The 19,182-nt window shown below is 54.9% G+C and overlaps 6 protein-coding genes across 6 annotated transcripts; 2 read left to right on the top strand and 4 right to left on the bottom strand.

Annotated features, from left to right (window-relative positions):
* Nucleotides 1-952: 952 nt before the first annotated feature.
* On the top strand, nucleotides 953-2,280 carry AB675_5662 (uncharacterized protein; the record flags this gene model as incomplete). The annotated part of the gene is made up of 5 exons (XM_018145893.1): nucleotides 953-1,129; nucleotides 1,177-1,281; nucleotides 1,327-1,694; nucleotides 1,748-1,846; nucleotides 1,896-2,280. 5 exons carry the CDS (start codon nucleotides 953-955, stop codon nucleotides 2,278-2,280), a joined length of 1,134 nt encoding a protein of 377 aa, XP_018002018.1.
* A 796-nt stretch (nucleotides 2,281-3,076) lies between these two features.
* AB675_5661 (Isotrichodermin C-15 hydroxylase) lies at nucleotides 3,077-4,891 on the top strand (the record flags this gene model as incomplete). The annotated part of the gene is made up of 3 exons (XM_018145892.1): nucleotides 3,077-3,136; nucleotides 3,210-3,848; nucleotides 3,905-4,891. 3 exons carry the CDS (start codon nucleotides 3,077-3,079, stop codon nucleotides 4,889-4,891), a joined length of 1,686 nt encoding a protein of 561 aa, XP_018001835.1.
* Nucleotides 4,892-5,025: 134 nt separating this feature from the next.
* Nucleotides 5,026-5,571, bottom strand: AB675_5660 (uncharacterized protein; the record flags this gene model as incomplete). The annotated part of the gene is made up of 1 exon (XM_018145891.1): nucleotides 5,026-5,571. One exon carries the CDS (start codon nucleotides 5,569-5,571, stop codon nucleotides 5,026-5,028), a length of 546 nt encoding a protein of 181 aa, XP_018002006.1.
* A 1,554-nt stretch (nucleotides 5,572-7,125) lies between these two features.
* Nucleotides 7,126-9,166, bottom strand: AB675_5659 (uncharacterized protein; the record flags this gene model as incomplete). The annotated part of the gene is made up of 3 exons (XM_018145889.1): nucleotides 7,126-8,912; nucleotides 8,963-9,070; nucleotides 9,121-9,166. The coding sequence occupies 3 exons, from the start codon at nucleotides 9,164-9,166 to the stop codon at nucleotides 7,126-7,128; spliced, it is 1,941 nt and encodes a 646-aa protein (XP_018001904.1).
* Nucleotides 9,167-13,280: 4,114 nt separating this feature from the next.
* On the bottom strand, nucleotides 13,281-15,977 carry AB675_5657 (uncharacterized protein; the record flags this gene model as incomplete). Its single annotated transcript, XM_018145888.1, has 1 exon — nucleotides 13,281-15,977. One exon carries the CDS (start codon nucleotides 15,975-15,977, stop codon nucleotides 13,281-13,283), a length of 2,697 nt encoding a protein of 898 aa, XP_018001954.1.
* Nucleotides 15,978-16,474: 497 nt separating this feature from the next.
* AB675_5656 (uncharacterized protein) lies at nucleotides 16,475-18,966 on the bottom strand (the record flags this gene model as incomplete). Its single annotated transcript, XM_018145887.1, has 2 exons — nucleotides 16,475-18,673; nucleotides 18,823-18,966. The coding sequence occupies 2 exons, from the start codon at nucleotides 18,964-18,966 to the stop codon at nucleotides 16,475-16,477; spliced, it is 2,343 nt and encodes a 780-aa protein (XP_018002015.1).
* Between the last annotated feature and the right edge of the window lie 216 nt (nucleotides 18,967-19,182).

Here is a 19,182-nt window from a genome sequence, read left to right as displayed (position 1 = left end):
GCCATGTGGTGGCTAGTCATCAGTAGAACGTATCCCAGGGTCCTCTAGCGACTCCAGCGAGACATTGATAGACAAACCACCGAGTAGTCACTCCACACAGCTCGTGCAGAAATGCTGACTTTCGCTTAAGAAGCAGCCGGCCACGTTGCTAGAAGCCTGCTCTAGCCCCCAGTCATCCCCAAAGAGATTGCCATTGCCCACTGACACAGCGCGTTCCTGACTCAAGACGCTGGTTCGTTTCGGGGATCGATCCAATGGTCGAACACTGCTGCAATCTCCTGCCACAATCGCAAATCGCAACTTGATGGGTATCGAAGCTTTCGGACCAGTGATGCCGTGATGAGGAAGAGCTGCGATGCGACATCACTAGAACTTTTAGGCTGGACATTGTCTGCAATCAGCCGCATGCTGCCTGCATCTCGAACTTCTAAAGAACGTACGATCAACGCTAGAAATGCAGTAGCATCATGTACCATCCCAGTTGGCCGGTCGCCTCGCCCAAGGTTTGCGTTGACAGCGGCCTGTACGGCCCCTTACCGTAGCTCCGATCCTTGGCGTTTCTGGATATCGGTAAGCTCACTTACAGGGGTCGAAACCAACCATACCGCATCATGATAGTGTGCTCGAGCTACGGCACTTTGAGACCGCGATTCGGGCACAATGCGCCCGCAGTCCCTGAGTGATTCGATGCAAGAAGCAATTCTGCTTTTGCGCGGCACATGCAGCAGCAGTGTTTGGCCTGCCTGCATGCCGGGTACCTGACCTTGGCTGTTGTGAGCCAGGATCATATCGAAGACTGAGTGCGATAACACTGAATGGGCAGCAGCAACGGCACTTTCCTGTGCGGCATCTGTGCTGTGCTTTTGACAGATGACGAATATATGCTCCCTGACTTCGCTACACTTCATGCTTTCGACTTCGATAACCAGCAATTGATTGCCCATAAGCCAGTATGGCGAGCCAGCCACCACTTGTCGAGCTGACGGCAGACAATCGAGCGGGAACGATTGTCGTGCTCTCATACATCCCTATCGTCACTACAGTCTTTTTCTGTATAATTCGAGTCTCTGCCATATTTCTCCTGCGAAGGACACCAGGACTCGACGATGGCCTCATCGTCCTTGCCACGGTATGTTCAATTTGCGAGCTTCGCGGTACGTACTGACACAGCTGTAGCTCATTGGGCTGGCGCAGACAGTCCTGACAGAAAGGGCTGCTGTGTCGGGCTTTGGGCGACACATTGACTCCTTGGACGAAGATGCCCTCAGCGATGCGATGCGTGTAAGTTCTCCCGCTCCCATGGCGGTCCTCGCTAATATGTCAAAGTTCTGGTACGCAAGCAACATTCTCTGGGTACTGACTCAAGGAGTTGCAAAGTTGGCCGTGGTCCATACCCTGCAGCGACTGAGCATCATCTCCTCCACGCTTCGAAAGAGATTCGTACCTATTGCCCACGGTGCCACGCTGGTGTGGACGGTGTTCGCCGTGTTCGCACTGGCCTTCCAATGTAATGCGCCACGAAGCCTCTACCGCGCTGACGAATGCATCAACGGCGCCTTATGGTATCCAGTCATCATCGTCAACTTGCTCAGCGACTTCGGCATCAGCATCATGTTTATACCTACAGTGTGGCAGCTGCAGATGCAAACTTCTCAACGTTTGACAGTCGTGTCGCTGTTCATGGTCCGTATAATGTGAGTAGTGCCCGTGCAGGAATTTCTCATTGTGGTCTTCCTAACCTATACAGTGTGTGCGCATTCTCCCTAGCGCAACTCGGGACACTAGCGCCTGTACTGACCAGGACGGACTTTACATGGGGAGTAAGGAATGCTATCATTATGGCACAGTAAGGCTCTCGCGTCATCGAATCTGACAGAAGGGCTAACATGCAACAGATTCGTCATGTGCTTCTCTATACTGACGGCAGCCGTCCCACCGCTCCATCGAGTCTTCCAGGAGCTACATAGTGGCGGCTTCGCCAGCGACATCCCTCTCACCGAACACGAACTCACTCAGATGAGCGCCGGGTCTGGCAATCGATCGAGAAACGCGAGGAGCAAGGCAGCATCGAAATATTCCAAGCAGCATTCGAAGCAGAATGGCAGCGCGCCCCAATCTTCAGAAAACAGAGTCGATTTTCGGCCAGACATCATGAGTCGCGGCGGGGCAGTTGTCACTGCTTCCAACAAGCCGGGGGAAGATAATTCTCGTTCCAGTCGAGAAGGTAGCGAGGACATGATCATTCGTCGCACACAGACGTGGCACCTCTCGAAGATATAGCGACGTAAAAGTATACTTTTCTGGTTCGTCCGAGTTTTCTGCGTTCTGCCCCGGAAGTTCGTCGTTCAGTGGGAGCCAATCCTCTTAACTTTCGTGGTTACACAAGATCGACCGGGCCGCACGCCCTGTCTTTTCTGTCCCCATATTCGATGCGTGAAGGTTTGCGAAGTCCTTGCCTTCACTGCAATCCTTTACCACGACGTAAACCTCCATTCTTGATGCCGGAGTCACAAGAGACTGGTTCCGGTATGGCCTACTTGGGAGCCGGTTCGCACAAGGTGATGAAATGCGCACGCCCGGAACTCAGCCCTCTGACTGGAGGATTACTGGCCCGTCAACACGGGGGATGGTCAGTCCGAGGGGTGATTGAATCAGTGTTAGACCCCCACTATTTATCCTAACTTCTCACTAAACCGACGGTTCGAAACCTAGGAGGCCAGCCCGCTTGGCGCCTGCAAGCCACAAAGACGAACGCCACCCGCTGTCAACTAGCTGGTCTATAAGCGATCATTCCAAGATTGTTAGTTGTCGTTGGTTGATAAGCTGCTCCATACAACGTGCTGCGTACAAACGATCATACCGAGGAGCTCAAGCAAAGTCTAGGCTTGCACGAACTGCAAGCCTGGCGAACTCGAATCTCATCATTCCTGGAGTCAACGTCGGATTCAGTCGTCGATGGCTTAGGCTGCTCAAAAATCATGATGATCGTACTTTCCGCACATTGAGAAACTGCGCTTGCTGGGAGATTCGATATCAGGCCGCTAGGATAACGTCAGCGACGAGCAATTGACCCAGGATGCTGATCAACAACCTCTCCGAGGCTTCACTCTACGGCCTGGTGGCTGTGCTCATCTTCGTATGTCTGCAGTTAAACAGTGACAACAACCACAAGTAGGTACAACAGAACCTTACTGACTCGTGATTTCAAGCTCACAGCAAGGACGGTGTACCGCCTCACCATCCATCCGCTCGCAAAGTACCCTGGGCCATTCCTTTCCAAGATCACATCACTGCCAGTGTATTTGCAAGCCATCACCGGGGACCGCCACCTTATTCAGCTGCAAGAACACCGCAAGTATGGCTCAATCGTCCGGATCGCACCAAACCAGCTCTCCTTCTCGGATCCGGCGGCGCTTCGCACGATCTACCAATCTGGACGGGGCAACAACCCGCTGAGAAAGTCGCCATGGTATGAGACCATTGATGCTCCTTCGGGAGCGTACTCATTGCACACGGAGATCAGTCGTACCAAGCACGCCACAAAGAGGAAGGTGATTGAGGGAGCATTTGCGGACTCTGCTCTGCGGGAGTTGGAGCCGTTTGTGGTCGCCAATGTCACGACATTGGTTTCATTATTGGCTAATGACCAAGCTACTTCCGATGCGGGCGATATGAAAGGTAGGACCGCAGCCTGGTCGAAGTCGAAGAACATGTCTGATCTTGCGACGTGGTTTGCGTACGACGTGATGGGCGACCTCGTCTTTGGCCAAAGATTCGACTGCATGACAAGTGCCGAGCACAGATTTGTGCCACGTCTTCTTATGTCCAGTTCAGCTTTCGTCTATCCTGTAAGTCCTACGCTGCCACTTTTAATCAAGCAGCAAGTACTGATACCTAGGATCAGATCGCGCATTTGCCGTTTCAATTTCTCATCAGGCCAATAATATCCTCGCCCACCCTCATGAGCCTTTTCGGGGGACAGCTCGCAAAGGACGAACACGCGTACGTGGAATATGCAAACAATCAGGTAACGGATCGGATCTCGCGGCAGTCTGCCCACGATGGAAATCAAACCAAAATTCAGCGCAAGGACGTAATGCACTACATACTCGAAGCCCCCACAGCTTTCACCCGCACCGAACTTGACGCCGAGTCCAGCCTTCTCATCGCTGCGGGTGCGGATACGACATCGACAACACTGGCTGCAGCGCTCTTCTACCTCACTCTTCAGTCCTCAGCCGCATATCTGCGAATGCTGACAGAAGAACTGCGCTCTAAATTCTCCACGATCGACTCCATGACCGGTATCCAGCTCAGTCCAACAGCGATTCCGCTCCTACGTGCAGTCATAGAGGAAACACTTCGCCTCTCGCCCAGTGTACCAACGCACCTTGGACGCTTGGTTGTCCAGCGTCCTGGACTAGCTATACCAGCATCTGATGGCACCGAAGAGTTCGTCCCGACAGGCACGATTGTTGGAGCTGCTGCATACGTTGTTCATCGCGATCCTTCCGCCTTCCCGTATGCAGACGAATTTCGGCCTGAGCGATGGCTTCCTGCAGACTCCAGCGCGGAGAAGTCGTTACTGCTACAGAATCCAGAACAAGTCGCTCTTGCCAAGACAGCGTTCTGTGCGTTCAGCTTGGGAAGTCGCGGCTGTGTAGGGAAGTCTCTGGCGTATCTGGAGCTGTCGCTTGCGTTGGCGCGGATAATCTGGTCTTATAATATCAGGCGCGCTCAGGCTGTTGAGATCGGCAACGACGTATCCAAGATAGGTGAAGAAAGAAGAGCTAGAGGCTGGCAGGTCAGCGACGACGAGTATCAACTGGTCGACCGATTCTTGGCCGAAAGAGATGGCCCGTGGCTACAATTCCAGGCCAGAACGGACTGAACGACATTCAACGAAACGCGTGATCACAGGCACCTGACGAATTGAATCGACACGGACAACTCACATAGATGCATTGCTTATACCACCTGCTGTGCTCAGTTACCTTACCTCCCTGTTTGGCATCAATCAATGCTTTAGAAAAGCCCAAACCCACCCCACCGCCCAAAGGCCCTCTTCTTGAAAGCCGACACATCCTGTGGAATTGGATGCGCTTTGATCTTATTCGGCGGTATGCTTGGCCACTTGCCGGTTTTCTGCGCCTGCAGCCCTTGATCCCACGACATAAAACCTATACACTTGCCCTCGGTAGGCACGGCCACACTGTGACACTGACAATTCCATTCAACTGTCCGATCGCGACAACCAGACCACGCTTTACAGGTAATGAAGCCGGAGGGCAGGTCACAGGAACATTGTTGGGCGCAGATATCGTTGGTGAGGGCTTTGCCGTCGCAGGTGTGGGAGTTTGTGTTGCAGGACACGGGCCCTTTGGCTCCGTCGCGTGCGGGCTCGGGGCATTGGTCGCAGAAGGAGTAGGGCGCATTGCCTTGCCAGCTGTCCCATTTCATCATGTATCGGGCGCGAAGCGAGGTGGTGTTCAGGGACGAGTCGGCCTCGACGGTAGCCTGGCTGAGGCTGGCGCTCAGGAGGAGGGTGGCTGTTGTGAGGGTGAACTTCATGGTTGAGGATGTGGGTTCTTGTTCTTGTTCCTGTTTGTAATGGTAATGTATATCTTGGTCAGCTGTTCAGATCGGAAGTAGAACTTGTTCTCCACGATTGCTCTGGCTTATTTGACTTGCGAATCCTCGAATACCAGAGCAGAGCAGACACTGGGCTTCATATACGCAATCCACCAAGACTCGCAGAAATGCATTGTCTATTCCTGGTCAGGACAGACAATGGAGCAATCTCTCAAGATAGGAACGCACGTTGTCTGAATTCAAGATGTGCTTGTACTCGAGGCGAGTGCTGGACAGAGCTAAGACAGAGCTAAGACGATGCTCTCGGGGCCTTTGTGGCTCAAAGGGGTAGTGGTGTCTATTCATTGACCAATCATATGTTTACCTTCGCTTCACATGCTTGAGGTCCGTGCACGCATGGCTTTGTTCGACGAGGCTCTGGGGCATGACTCGTTGCATGCTATGCTTGAAGACGTTCTGAACTGAGAGCTAGCACAAGGACCTGGTGCGACACTCAGGACGCTCGAGCAGTGTTGACGACTCAGATGCGGAACTGTGGAGGGTGCTCGATTTGTGACGAGGGACGATGGTCTGAGCTCGACAGTTCCGCTCTGAACGTCAGCCGGTCGGATCAATCGAATATGTGTTCCTGGCTTAGGGATGACGCTGAACGTCTCATGCTGCTTTGCTGATCGTGTCGGGCAGGTAGCGATGGATCGCCTTTGGGTGTTAGTCGGGAGGTGTATTTTGTTATAGGAATTCGAGCTCGAGCGGGCGCTGACGGTCTTACGCTGTGCCAATCATAAAGTCGGATGGTATGAGGTGAGCCTCGTCGGGGCTTCACTTGACAAGAAAGATTCGTTGAGCGTCTTCGAGCCAGGGAGGGCACTGTAGCGATTCTGCTATAGTGAGGCGTGCCAAAACCATGGCACTTTGTCAGGCAAAGAAAAGAAGAGGAAAGGGAAAAATCGTTTACCAATGTTAGGTCCTTAGGTTGTGCTAAGAGAGTGAGCGTGATGAGTATGATTCATTCTTTGCTATGAATGAATCTGCTGATTAGACATTATGCTCCGGTCTGTGCAGAGCTTTCCCTTGCTGTGATAGCTCAAGCTCAACCCCCTATTCATACAGTGTGGGCCATAAGTCTGTCTCTGTAGGACATGAGAGTGTAACGGATCCCAGACGCCTCCTCAGGCTAACATTGCTCCTGTGAGATAATGATAGAGCGTTTGGCCGAGTAATGCGGCTTGTGCTTTGAAAGCCACGCGGCTTGTGCATCTGAAGCCAAGCCAGTCAGACTCTTTCCGCAACCACAACATGTTGCACCATCTCAATCTTTCCAGCTCGAGCCAAAGTCATCGGGACTGTCGTAACCTTCTCTGTTTGTGCCAACTGAGCACAAGGGATCTTTGTGGTTGTTTCGATCACCGTTCTCGAAAAGGCAGTCGCATTCGAGGCTACCGCGCCTTGTCCTGCGGGATCTTCGGCCTTCTTTTCATTCTGGATGCCATCGGATGTGAGGCGTACGACACTCGGAGCCTTCTCTGCACGTTCCTACGCTGCAGCAGCACCATCCTTCGTCATCTCAACGACAGGCGGAACAATCGGGCGATGGATCACAGTCGTGGATCTGGCTCGGCCACCAACAAGTTTCTCTGGCGCTGCAACGACGGTTGAATCAGCCTTCGATTCAGCATCACGAACCGCAGTCGTGGCCCTCGCTCGACCTCGAGCACGCGTGTCGGGCGCCTTAGCGACTGTCGAGAAACGAACCACTTTAGCACCACGAGTACGAGGCTGAGGCTTTGGTGGCGGCTCGACCAGCAGCTCCAGAGGGACGTCAGAGTCTGAATCATACCAATCATCCTCTGGTTGCTGCTTGTTCGCCTTCGCAGCATTACTAGCTCCACTACTGGCGGCAACTGTTCGACCCATATGCTGTTCCATGTGCGAAGCAGCCTTCGATTTCATAGACTGCCAGCTCTTCGCATTTGGTGCACAAGTTGAGAAGGACTTGTTCTCGTAAGGTTGCAGATGCTCCTGCGCCTTTATGGGGTGTGGATCATTCTCAACCACCCGCTGCATGTACCATTCGCGGTCTTCGGTTCCTGCACGGTTATGAACTCTCGAATGAGGAGCCATGGGATTATCCAAGAATCGGACCTGCCTAACATGGTTGAGGACTTCCGAAGGCTGCCATGCGGGACCATCAAGGACGTTGTTGAGCGGAACGAAATGGTTGTGAACCCTCGATGGGTCGTTCACGGGGTCGTCAAGGACCTTGTTCTGCGGATACCAGTCCTTGGTGCCCGTACGGATGTCCTTGGTGTCTGTGCGGATGTGGTCTCGCGAGTGCTGACGATGATAGACGGGTCGGCTGGACTGACGAGGCCGTGGGTTGTTCTGCACCACGTCTTTGACTGCAGGGCGGTTCAGTGCAGTGTTCGAGCCCGCAGGGCGCTTCTGTGCGTGCCTCAAGGACTCAGACAAAGCACTTGCGTGGATAGCCGGAATAGACGGCGCGTCAGACCACTCATCGTCGTCGTCGTCGTCAGAAGCTACTGCGTTGTCCGGGTCGCCACTTGCATTGAACTCGCAGGGCTTCTCAATCTTCGAACGGGTGAAGTGGGCCGAAGCCACAGTCTCATCAATCTTGTGAAGCGAAGTGGGAAGATCAATTCGACCATTGGAGGACTGGCGACTTGTGGCACGGGTGCTGTTCTCAGCAGGCGCACTTGACTGTGAGGAGCTCTTGCGACGGCGCGACAAGGCGGAGGAGCTGCACGAATTGCTCAACGTCGAAGATGAGAAACCTCTCGTGACCAGGGAACCACGTCGGAAGTCGATGTTCTGAGTATCGATGTATTCGGCTTGCTTGGTACCGTCGTAGGGATTCTTGAAGGCCTCTTCTTTGCGACGTTTCTCGTCCATGAAGGCGTCATACACCGCAGGCTTGACACCTGGGATATCCAATTCGCGAACTTGCTCGAGCATGAAATCAGTGGTCGACGCATTATGCTTACGGAAGCACTCGAGACGTCGTTCATCCGTCACATTGCGAGCGAGGCGGTAGCGACCATGTCCCTCATACTCAGGCATCGCGGGCATGTTGTCAGCCCAGGCTACCGTATCTAGTAGCGCCGAACTGCTGCATACTCGTCGAACATCTGCATCGGTCATGTCAATCGCTGAGGCATCCGGTGGTATGTCGATCAGGGCCTTTGGATTTTCCTCGACTGGAGGCACCGGCTCTGGAGTGGGCTCTAGCTGTATGAAAGGCTTGGGTCGGCGGCACAATGGAAGCGGATCTGTGATCTTGCTGAACCGGAACCGAGAAGGTGCTGCTTTCCGTCAATTCTGAGGACAGATGACAATCGACGCATCAACTTACGAGCTGGTGGACACTTTTCGAAGGTCACGCGACTGACGAGCTTGTTATTCTTACCGTACTGTGCTTGCTCTCTCTCAAGTCGCTTCAGATGGTTTCGCTCTGCTGCTTCTACAGGACATCAGTGGTTCGCGCTTGCCATGAAGGAAGTAAGTGACTACCTGTTCCGACAAAGAGCTGAGCAATCTTGGTGGTCATTGAAGCCATCGAGTCTGCCGAAGTAGCGAGACAACTGGGTATCGAGCTATGCAAAGAGAGGCTGAGAGAAGCCGGGAGTCGTTAGGCCAGTGGTGGTGCACATCAAGTCGCTGTTTGAGAGTCGACTGCGGCCTCTCTCGGAAAGCAGTCGACTGGTCTGAATGCCGCCCTAGTTCGACTGGTTGTCGTCAACGGCTTTAATGGCTGTCGAGGTGGTCAAATGAAGTGATGTGAGGTGGTAGGGGCAAGACCAAGTGATGCGGATTGAGTATGCCTTCAGTAAGTTCATATGCGAAGCTGTGAAGAGATCTCTGGCAGGAAATGAAGGGGTTGACAAGGTGAAGTGTGCGGAAGTCATTGCCGCCGTCGCTGTTTGCTTCAACCTGAGAAGGACGTTGCCTTGCAGTGAGGTCACGTCTTGGCAGTCGCTTCCCTTGCTGAATAAAGAGCCTCAGTTGAGAATGGCACTTTCATGTGAAGAGGTGCTCTTTCCTGACTGGTACAGAGTTCTCCCAAGATCCCCAGCGGGTCGTCAGACTTCCTCGTCTTGCAAGTGAACGGTTGAGCGGTGGTATCTTCCCCTTATCAAACTCGCGGCCGATATGCTGGTCAAAGTCCTCGCTGTGTCTTTATCGAGCCTCCGGAGTCCCCAGTCGCGTTTCCGGCCTCCTGAGTGGTTTCCAATGCCTGATTAAGTCTTGTGGTAAGTATTCCGGTCTGAGTCTGCTGGTTTGCGAGTTGCGGAAGCGACTGTGGTGGGAGAAGCGTCGCTAGCAATGATACTATTCCTCACATGCTCTCCAGGATCTAGCACAACCGCCCGTCGAAGGAACGAGCACACGGTCCAGCACCTAGCTTCTCCACAGCACTCTCTAGGCACGCGATGCCGCTACAGGTAAGCCCACGATCTTGTTTGGTAGGTGACAATCCAGAAAGATCACTGATCATTCGTCGGCCAGCAGCAGAACCGCGCTCCGGAGGCCTTGTGCGTATCTTTGACCCGAACCCCGCAAAGCTATCTTGACAGATGGAAGACGTCCCACATCAGGCAAAGGAACATGTCAGCACAGCTGGACGTTATGCGGATTTGGCGGAATCTCCTACTGGCCCACCGACCGTCGCTTAGCTGCCGCTATCCACGGCTCGAGATTGACCAAGATGTATGACTATCACAAGCCGGCGTCCAGGATTCGAGGACAAGTCTCATCGCGATGATCCTCACCAATCTTCTGAGACCTCCTGATGGCTGCAAACTAACCGCATGAACCGTGGCCCAGAGTCTTACTGTGAAAATTGCACCCTGAAGCTCACCCTGACCGTCGTGGAGCATACACTGGAGCCAGGAATGTTGGACAGACCCGTCTAAAACAGCCTGAGGGTTGTCGCCCAGTCCCATGCAAAAACACGGCCCCAAAAGTCGGCAGTCACTGCAACACATGGACAATGAGCTGCAAAGAAGTCGTACGATCACAACATGCGGTGTCGACCAGTCCGGTAGCTGGCCCTCCAGTCGAACGTTGGGCCGTACCAGTCCAAATACAAACTATCATGAGTGTCAGCGGCGGCTAGCGGACCAAATATCTGGTGTTGCGGGCTAGATAACACGAGCACAGGTGATCTGCAATAGTACACAGTCCTATGGCAGCTTCACCACAGACCTCTGGACCGATCAAGCTCTTGCAGTGGCATCGAAGGAATACTACAAACGTACCAGATATCAGCATTCCTTACTGCTGCAGTTCCAGGTTTAACCAGACCTGACGGACAGCTACTAAAAGCTGCAGCTAGCCAGTGAAGATTCATCTTGTGGCACATCGACTAATATTAGTTGCGAAGGTCGCTCGGCGCTCCAGAGTAATTGCTCTCAATCAGACTCCCGGACCATGAGATCAGAAGGCCAGCTCCCCATGAAGATCCAGCTCGAGAACAGCTCCCCGACATGGCAAATGGAGACCGGCCTTAGCAAACTATATCAGCGGTTCAGACCGATTCTCACTACCGCCAGAGACAAGCAGAGAAGGGATCGAGCCGCGTCTTAGCCCGTCCACTGCCCACATATTGATCCAGATGGATCCTGTGTGTTGTCCAACAGGGGTTGGGCATCAGTCGTACAGCACAGCTGATGATGGTCTACTTGGGTTCAGGGTCCAGCCCTGGCAGCAATGGGACAGCTGGCAACAGATAGTCGAGAATGGTCATGTTGAAGATATATGGCTAAGGCTGCCCATTGGAGTGGGCGCTACCAAAGCCCTGCAGGATGAGCTCAACACCTGCTCTGATGAGGAAGAAGGCAAAGGTCAACACAGGGTTCATTCAGGGACAACAGCTCGCGCGATGTGCCCCCACATCACCGGGATCCAAATCCGACTGCCTTGGCACCTAATTCTGCTTTTCCCGCTCCACAGCAATGGCGACATCCTCAAAACTCTGTGGACGTCAAACTAGAAACGCAGACACGGAAGTAGAATAGACATCCCTTTTCGTCTGCTTATCTCAACAATACAGAGGCGTTAGGCGTATCATTTGGGCTGCAGACATTTTCCCGCAGAGTTCTCGGTTTCGCTGAGAACCATTCTATCATGGCAACGTAAGTACTCCGATACACCCGGCACTGCACAGATTTTAGTCCCACCCAAGACAGCGCCAGCGAGTTCCGCTGCTTCGTCTGCTGATGATGAGACCGCACTCTGGGCGGCTCTTGGTGCGGGGTATGATCGAGCATCACCAGGGCTCTCAGCTTGTTTAGCATTCAGCTTGAACTGGGGGCAGACGAGCGTGACAGTAGGCACAGCTCAGACCTGGCTGGGAGTTGGCATTGCTCGAAAATCCCGCTTTCTGTCAATGTCCCACCTGGCAATACCGTCCCAGCATATAACGCCAAGAACCCTACTAACATCACCCTCCAGCAACATCACCTTCCACCCAACGCCTCTGACGGCACCGATCCGCGCAGGGCTCCGAAGACAAAACGGCTTCACTATTTGGCTCACAGGCCTCTCCGCCTCGGGCAAATCCACCATCGCCGTTGCCCTCGAGCAAGCCCTGCTCCGTCCGCCCTACAACCTCAACGCCTACCGCCTGGACGGCGACAACATCCGCTTCGGTCTTAACAAGAACCTCGGATTCAGTCCTGATGATCGGACAGAGAACATCCGGCGTATCGCTGAAGTCGCCAAGTTGTTTGCGGATAGTTGCACGATCGCCATTACCTCGTTCATTTCGCCGTACCGAGCGGATCGGGACCAGGCAAGGGCTCTGCACGAGGCCGAGAGGCCCGGAGGGGAAAGCGGTGTGCCGTTTGTGGAGGTGTGGATCGACGTGCCGGTAGAGGTGGCGGAGCAGAGGGATCCGAAGGGGCTGTATAAGAAGGCGAGGGAGGGGAAGATTCCCGAATTCACAGGAATCAGTGCGCCGTACGAGGAGCCATTGAAGCCCGAGATCCACATCAAGAGTGCTGAGACGAGTGTGGAGGATGCAGTCAAGATTATTATTGGGCATCTGGAGGAGAAGGGATATCTGAAGACGCCAGAGCCTGTGAAGGAGGATTAGAGCCTCAGGGACGAGACTGGGAAGCACCGGCTGGTATGGATCTTTAGACAGCATATTTGGCATATGCAGTAATATCAAAGATCTAGAGATCCGCTGATGCATTTTCACTCCTCGATGCCTCTCTATTGACCTTCGCACATTGTACACCGTCCACGACAGGCGCACTTGCCTCGCGAGGCAAGTTTTGCAGCAGGAGCGACTAATGGACGACATTCCCACCTGCCTCGCTAGATACGTCCAGCAGTAGCAGCGATGGGTGGCCAGCCTTCGCACCTGCCTCGTTAGGCGCATCACACAGCAGGAGCGAACAGTTGATGATCTTTGCACCTGCCATGCCCAGCAGTGCCTGGAGCAGGAGCGGCCGACGAATGGCATGCGCACCTGCCTCGCTAGAATCTCCTGCAGCAAGAGCGGGCGAGTGGAGGCATGCGTACCTTCCTTATGGATAGATCTGCTGGAGACACCGGTTGACCGGTGGCCGTACACGAGACCGGATGACCAGGTAGGTTTGGCAGGATGTACCTGTCGCCGGACGACAGCCGGTTTCATCTCAGGCCCGGCTGATTGGCACACCTCACTTCTCACCCTCACCTGCCCCTTTCACTTCGCCATTTCCCTTCTCCTTTATACGATCCCCTTCAACACCCTTTCCCCACTCCCCAGCCTTCTTACCCCAAGTCATCATCCCCCACGCATGCTGCCAGCCGAACTTCGGCGGCGCCTCCTCGATTGTGCGATATGGACTTGCGCCGTGTCGGAACAGCCCTTCTCCATTTTGGCCAGACGTACCACTGGTACCCGTAGCACCAGTCAGGCCGTCTTCAGCGTCCCTCAAAGCATCGACCCGCCTCGTCTCGTCATGATGACTTCCCTCACTATCATGCGTTGACTCCGAACCCGCTTGCTCGGATTGGAGTTCTTGCACCACCTTCTCAACAGCTGCAGCATGATTCTCCGCCAGCCTACCCTCCCAGAATCGTTCACTTCCACCCAACCCCTGCCCTCCCTCAGGTCGCCACCACTCGCCAATATTATGATCAGTGCGTGCCCGCCACCAACGCCGTCCACACATCTCCCACAACCTACTCCTCGCCCGCTTATACGCAAACCTCTCATCCTCGCCAGTAAGCACCCTCGTATCCGTGAAATCCGGACCCGCGCCCACCGTGTCGAGCCCGGGCGCAGCGCCAACACTCAAGCCTTGTCGACGAAGCACATCCTCCAGACCTTCCTGGCTCGCGCTAGCACCATGTCCACGCCCATTGCCGTAGGTCGGACCGAAGTCTGCGTCTTCGTCCGCGAGGATGTTGCGGTTACGGCCTTTCCACCCGCCGAAGCCATCATCTTTGTTGCTGGCCCCGAGAGTATGAAAATTGTTGTTGGGTACGGCGGGCGCAAAGGTCGGATCTGCACTCCGCCACTCCTCGCTTCCTCCGCCTCCGTAACTACTCACGTTCGGCCGGAACGGCGCCGTACTATCCTGATACATTTCCGACATGGCTTCCGAGTCGATGCTGTCGCTCTCATACCCTTCCAATGTCTCGCCTGTGAGGTAACGTTCGCTTCGCTCACCTTCACTCGCACTGGATCCCCCTCTCCCCACACCGCCTCTATCCTGCCTGAGCTTCTTTCTTCTTTCAGGAAAGAAGAGCCCATCGACAGGCGCCTCCGCGCTAATCACTAACCTACATCCTGCCTCATAAAGAGCATCAATCAGCCAGATCAGCCTTCTCGCCTCGTTCTTGGTCGAGGAAGTCAGCACGGGCACGTCGGTGAGGATGACGCTGTGGAATGTGGACGCCAGCGAGACGTAGTCGGCGGGGCCGAGGTAAGTTGTTAGGAGGGGTGTGAACGGGGAAAGGAGCGTTCCGCCTGCTGTTGCTGTGGTGGCAAGGTTGGTCGAAGGAGTGGGAAAGTAGGTCTGTGGGAAGGTGAGAGTGCGGGTGTAGATTGAGAGGGAGAGTGGCTGCCATTGGGCGGTAGGGTTGAGGAGGTTGATGTCCGCGGCCAAGGAGGCGGGATCGAGGGTTGAGAGATGGTAGTGTGGCGGCGAGTCTGAAGAGGGCAGGGTTGCTGGTGTTGTTGCTGGAGGAGTATCGATTGTGTCGATCGATGTGGCGTGTCGGCCGTCCTTCATGATGTTCTCGTCGCTTGTATTCGGTGACGCAGCCCGTGAAGGCTCAATCTCTTGTGCAGAGACAGCATCAGCAGTAGTAGTGGCGCCATCCTCGGCAGCGTCGTCAATGTCCAGTTCCCTTCGCCAGTCCGTCTGCCCCTCCATCTCCCAGACCTCGCATCTTGCCTTCAACACCTCCGCAAACCTCTCCGTCTCGTCCCTCTTCCTCTCCTCCTGCCTCTGACCAAACATATTTCCCACCCAACCTCCTCTTCCCCACTTCCCAGGACCACTACCAGGATAATGACTATCCACAAACTTCACACCAACCCCGCGACTCAACTCCTCCGGCATGCGATTCGAGCTCGCCACCAAAACACCACCCAAACCAAAGAACCCCATCAAGAAAGAATTCACCAACCGACTACTCGCCCGATCCGGCATTTGGAACTCATCCAGAAACAGCACGGGACTCGTCTCGACCGTCTCCCGTGCCAGACTTAGGACGACGTGCTCGTGCTCCAGCCCTGCCCCGAGCACACTCCCCGACGAGCGCCTGGACTGCTCAAGTCTCGCCATCCTCTCCATCTCCAATCGCCGGAAGACATCCAGCATGAACGTGCTGAAATGCCAGCGACGTTTGCGGTCTGATGGGAGCGAGTTGAAGAGCAGATCCAAAAGCATGGACTTGCCGCGGCCGACTTCGCCGTACAGGAGCATACCCTGGGGCGAGTTGATGGCGAGAGCGGTGTCGTGGAGGGGCGTGCTGGGGAGGAGGGCTTTCATCTCTGGCGTTGTGTGCTGGCGGTTGGTGAGGGCGGCCCAAAGGGAGCTGTTGGTGGGTTGGCGCGGTGGTGAGGTGCCGGCACGGGTAGGCCTAGGCCCCTGCTGGGAGCCATTCTGTAGGGTAAGAGATGAAGTTCGTTTGGTGGAGGCGAGGCCTCGTGTCACGCGTTCAAGGCGCCGGCGGTACTCGACTTCAGGCCGGTAGTCCTTTAGGCGGAAGTAGAGTTTCTGGAGTTGGAGAGCGAGGCGGTGTTGTGCTGGGTCAGGTTTGAGGCGGTTGGTGGCTAGTAGAGTCCGGTAGAGAACGAGTGGATTAGTGATGGAGAGGCTGAGGTTGCTGGTGCTGGCGGCGGATGGCGTAGGTGGCATGGAAGGCCAGACAGAGAAAAAGTGTTGTTACGGGAGCGATTGTTGAAGCGACATGTGAAAGGTGCTCAATACATTGGCCGATGGATGGTCAGTGAACACATGCACGAACTGGCAAGGTTGGGAGTCAAGCCATGGTGCTATAGCAAAGCAATCGTGACGACGAATGGCATAGTGGGTCGAGAGTACAGAATCAATGCTTGTGATTGGACCGTGGAGCAGTACCTGCACAACTATGCTGTAAGACCCACCGCATTACGGGTCTTCGTAAGACCGGTTGACCTATTCCATCTGGCATGCCGCAGGATGACACACTAAGTCCACACCCGCTGCAGAAGATGTCGGAAGCCGGCAAGGCGTAGGCATGGCAATTTCAGTGAGGTCCTGTTATGTGTTTAGCTAACAAGCCCTACATATTCAGCGTCCAGATAGCAGCTATAGGATGATCCAGATTGCACATTCTCCACGGCGACCGACGGGGACCAGCTAGCTCTAGATCCTCAATCGACAGTCAAGCTCTCCACGCTCTGTTCCATGCCGGTCTCAACACTGGCAGTCGTAGTCTGACTCGCCATTTTCCGCAGCCTGCCCTTAGCAGCAGCGCTCGACCTCGACTTCTTCTTCGCGCCGCCCTCCGAGCCTTCGAGGCTGGAGCTGGGAGGTGGTGCTTCTCTGATCCACCGGACGATGAGGTCTGCGCGGTCCGTGGAGATGGGATAATCTTTCGAAGCTTCGTTGCCATAGTTGCTGCTGGTAGTTCTGTCCTTGTTGAGGAGGGGCTTGTCCTCTGGGGCTGCCGAGGCGGTACTGGCATGATCTTCGCTGGTCTTGGAGCCGTTGCACTCAGTATCGCTGCCATTGGTAAGTAGCGAAGAGTTTGCTGCACCGTTCTTTGCAGCCTTTTCGTCCGCCTCAGCTTCCTCTTTCTCCAACTTCTCGGCCAGCGCTTCCCTGGCAGCAACACTGCGCCGGAAAGTCTCCTCATCCACGACTCTTTCGTCGCCCATCGCGCCTTCTATGGCTGCGCGCTTGATACGCTCCCGTTTCTGCTCCGCTGTTTCTTTCTCTGCCACCGCCGCAGCACTGCCTTTCCTCACCACCGCCGTACCGCCGCTTTTCGAGCCCTGCCTTTGTCCTCGGCCTCCAGGTGGAGGCGCTGGCGTGCAGAGTTTGTCCCAAGACGCGGTCTGCAGTTGCAGGTAGTTGCCCGTTCGGCGTAGAATCTCACTCCAGTCGCCCCTGCTAGGGCTCCGTGCCGCCAGAAAGACTGGGTAGCCGTCCAAAACGCGTGCCAGTCGAGCGGTCATGTACGCATGGCGCTGGTGCTCCTTTGCCGAAGTTTGAACCAAGGCGTGCGCTAGCAGCAACGAGTGTAGGACTTCGGTCAGGAGGGGGTGGTAGGTCAGGGATTCGGAGAGAGAGGGCAGGTCGATGGCGGGATGTGAAAGAGGTGGGATAGTTGGAGAAGAAGTCGAGGGTGGAAATGGAGGTAGGTCCGCAGGCGGGTTGGGGGCGAAGAGGGCGTTCACTTTGTAGATCTTGGGTTTGGGAATGTCAAGCATGGGTGCATTTGAGGCGTCCTGCCTTTGGTCGTATTTGACGAGGGCGTCCGAGATGCCGGACTGGGAGTGAGCGTCGATGTCGAGGAGTTTCTCGGCACGGGAGCGGGAGTCATTGCTGTGGCGGCCGTTGGTGGTGGCAGTGGAAGCAGCTATTTTTTGGAGGAAGGCCTCGGTATACTCTGCAGACAGTCCAGGCGTGTACTCGAGGTGGCCAAGAAACCCCATGTAGTCGCGGAGGGCTCGCTTGGCATAGGTACGCACATACTTGCGGGCTTCGGCTCGAGCACGTGCGGCCTCCTTCTCCTGAGGATCTACTTTGGGCTGCTCGCCTTCGGACGTCGTGGGTGGTGGCGCGTCGCGCGGTGGCTGGCCGTGTAATGCGTCAGCGATGTAATCACATGCCATAGTCAAATAGGTGTTGGCGCGGTGAAAGAGGAATTGGGGTTCCAGGCTGCTGGGCTGGTCTTTCTCGGCGACTTTGGCTTCCCGGTTATAATCTCGAGCTGCCTTGGCTGCGTCTTTGGCGAGCACGAGATCACGCTGCTCATTCTGTGCTTGAGTGTGGTAGAGTCGGAAGGTGGCCAATCCATCCGTCAGATCCTTGACGGCGCCCGTCGCATCTCTCTTGAACATGCGGGTGACGGCTCTGGTCCGATAGGTGGAAGCTTCCGTGGGCATGCGATGTATTATGTCGTTCAGGGTATCGAGTGTGGTCGATGCCGCAAGTGCTCTTGAGGGTATCTTCTCGTGAAAGAAATGGACATATTGGGCGTCGACATTGGTTTCTTCTCGCTGGAGGACGAACTTGGCCACATCTTCCAGGGCAGACGCTGATTGCATGGTGACGACGCTAGTCGCGATCTCATCCAGCCTGTATGCCTGCGACAGTTTCTGAGTAGCATGTTCGCGCATGCGATGCTTCCTTTCCCTGCTCAGCTTCGCGTTTCCTCCACCTCTTGAAGATCCAATGCCCAATATCTCTGCATCTGAGCCACTAAGCATGCCATTGGACCCGTTGAGTGAGTTGTTGAGCGACGAAGAAGTGGTACCATTAGCAGCACGGACAGCGAGACTGGTCGCATCGTCGATCAGCCTGCGGATCTTGACCAGGTCGAAGAAGACGGCAGGGTCGATTGGCTGTGGGTGAGGTGAATAGTAGTTGCTGTATGCCAGAGACTCGAGGACTTCTGGTGGCAGATTGAGCCATGGTCCGTGATACGATGAGATGTAGCGCCAATGCCAGAGCGGGTGTCAGCAAGACTACTATGTACTCGAGAGTTTCTCACATACTTGTTTCGACATATCACCAGTGTCGGCGTCGAGGGTGCTGGTGGTGGAGGAGGGGAGTTGCTCTTGACCGGCAAGGCACTGCCACCATTTTGTGTGTCTGCTCCTCCAACATCGGTCGCCTTCGCCTTCTTTCTCGTCATAGCGCTCGCGGCTCACGCAAGGAGTCGACAGGTGCAACTGGTTCCGATCTCAGGTACACGTTAAATTTCGCGGCGGCTGTCCTCGAGTTGGAGTAAACCTTCGCGTCTGGACGACGATCCCTGCACTTTGCACGTGCGTCCTACACGGAATAGCATTCACTGAGAGACTGCTTCTTCTCACGGCATTACTGCGCTTCGTTATACGATCTATGGCTA

The sequence above is a fragment of the Cyphellophora attinorum genome, assembly GCF_001299255.1.
Source record: "Cyphellophora attinorum strain CBS 131958 chromosome Unknown Contig8, whole genome shotgun sequence".
Taxonomy (NCBI): Eukaryota; Fungi; Ascomycota; class Eurotiomycetes; order Chaetothyriales; family Cyphellophoraceae; genus Cyphellophora; species Cyphellophora attinorum.
This window is presented reverse-complemented; position numbering and strand designations above follow the sequence as displayed.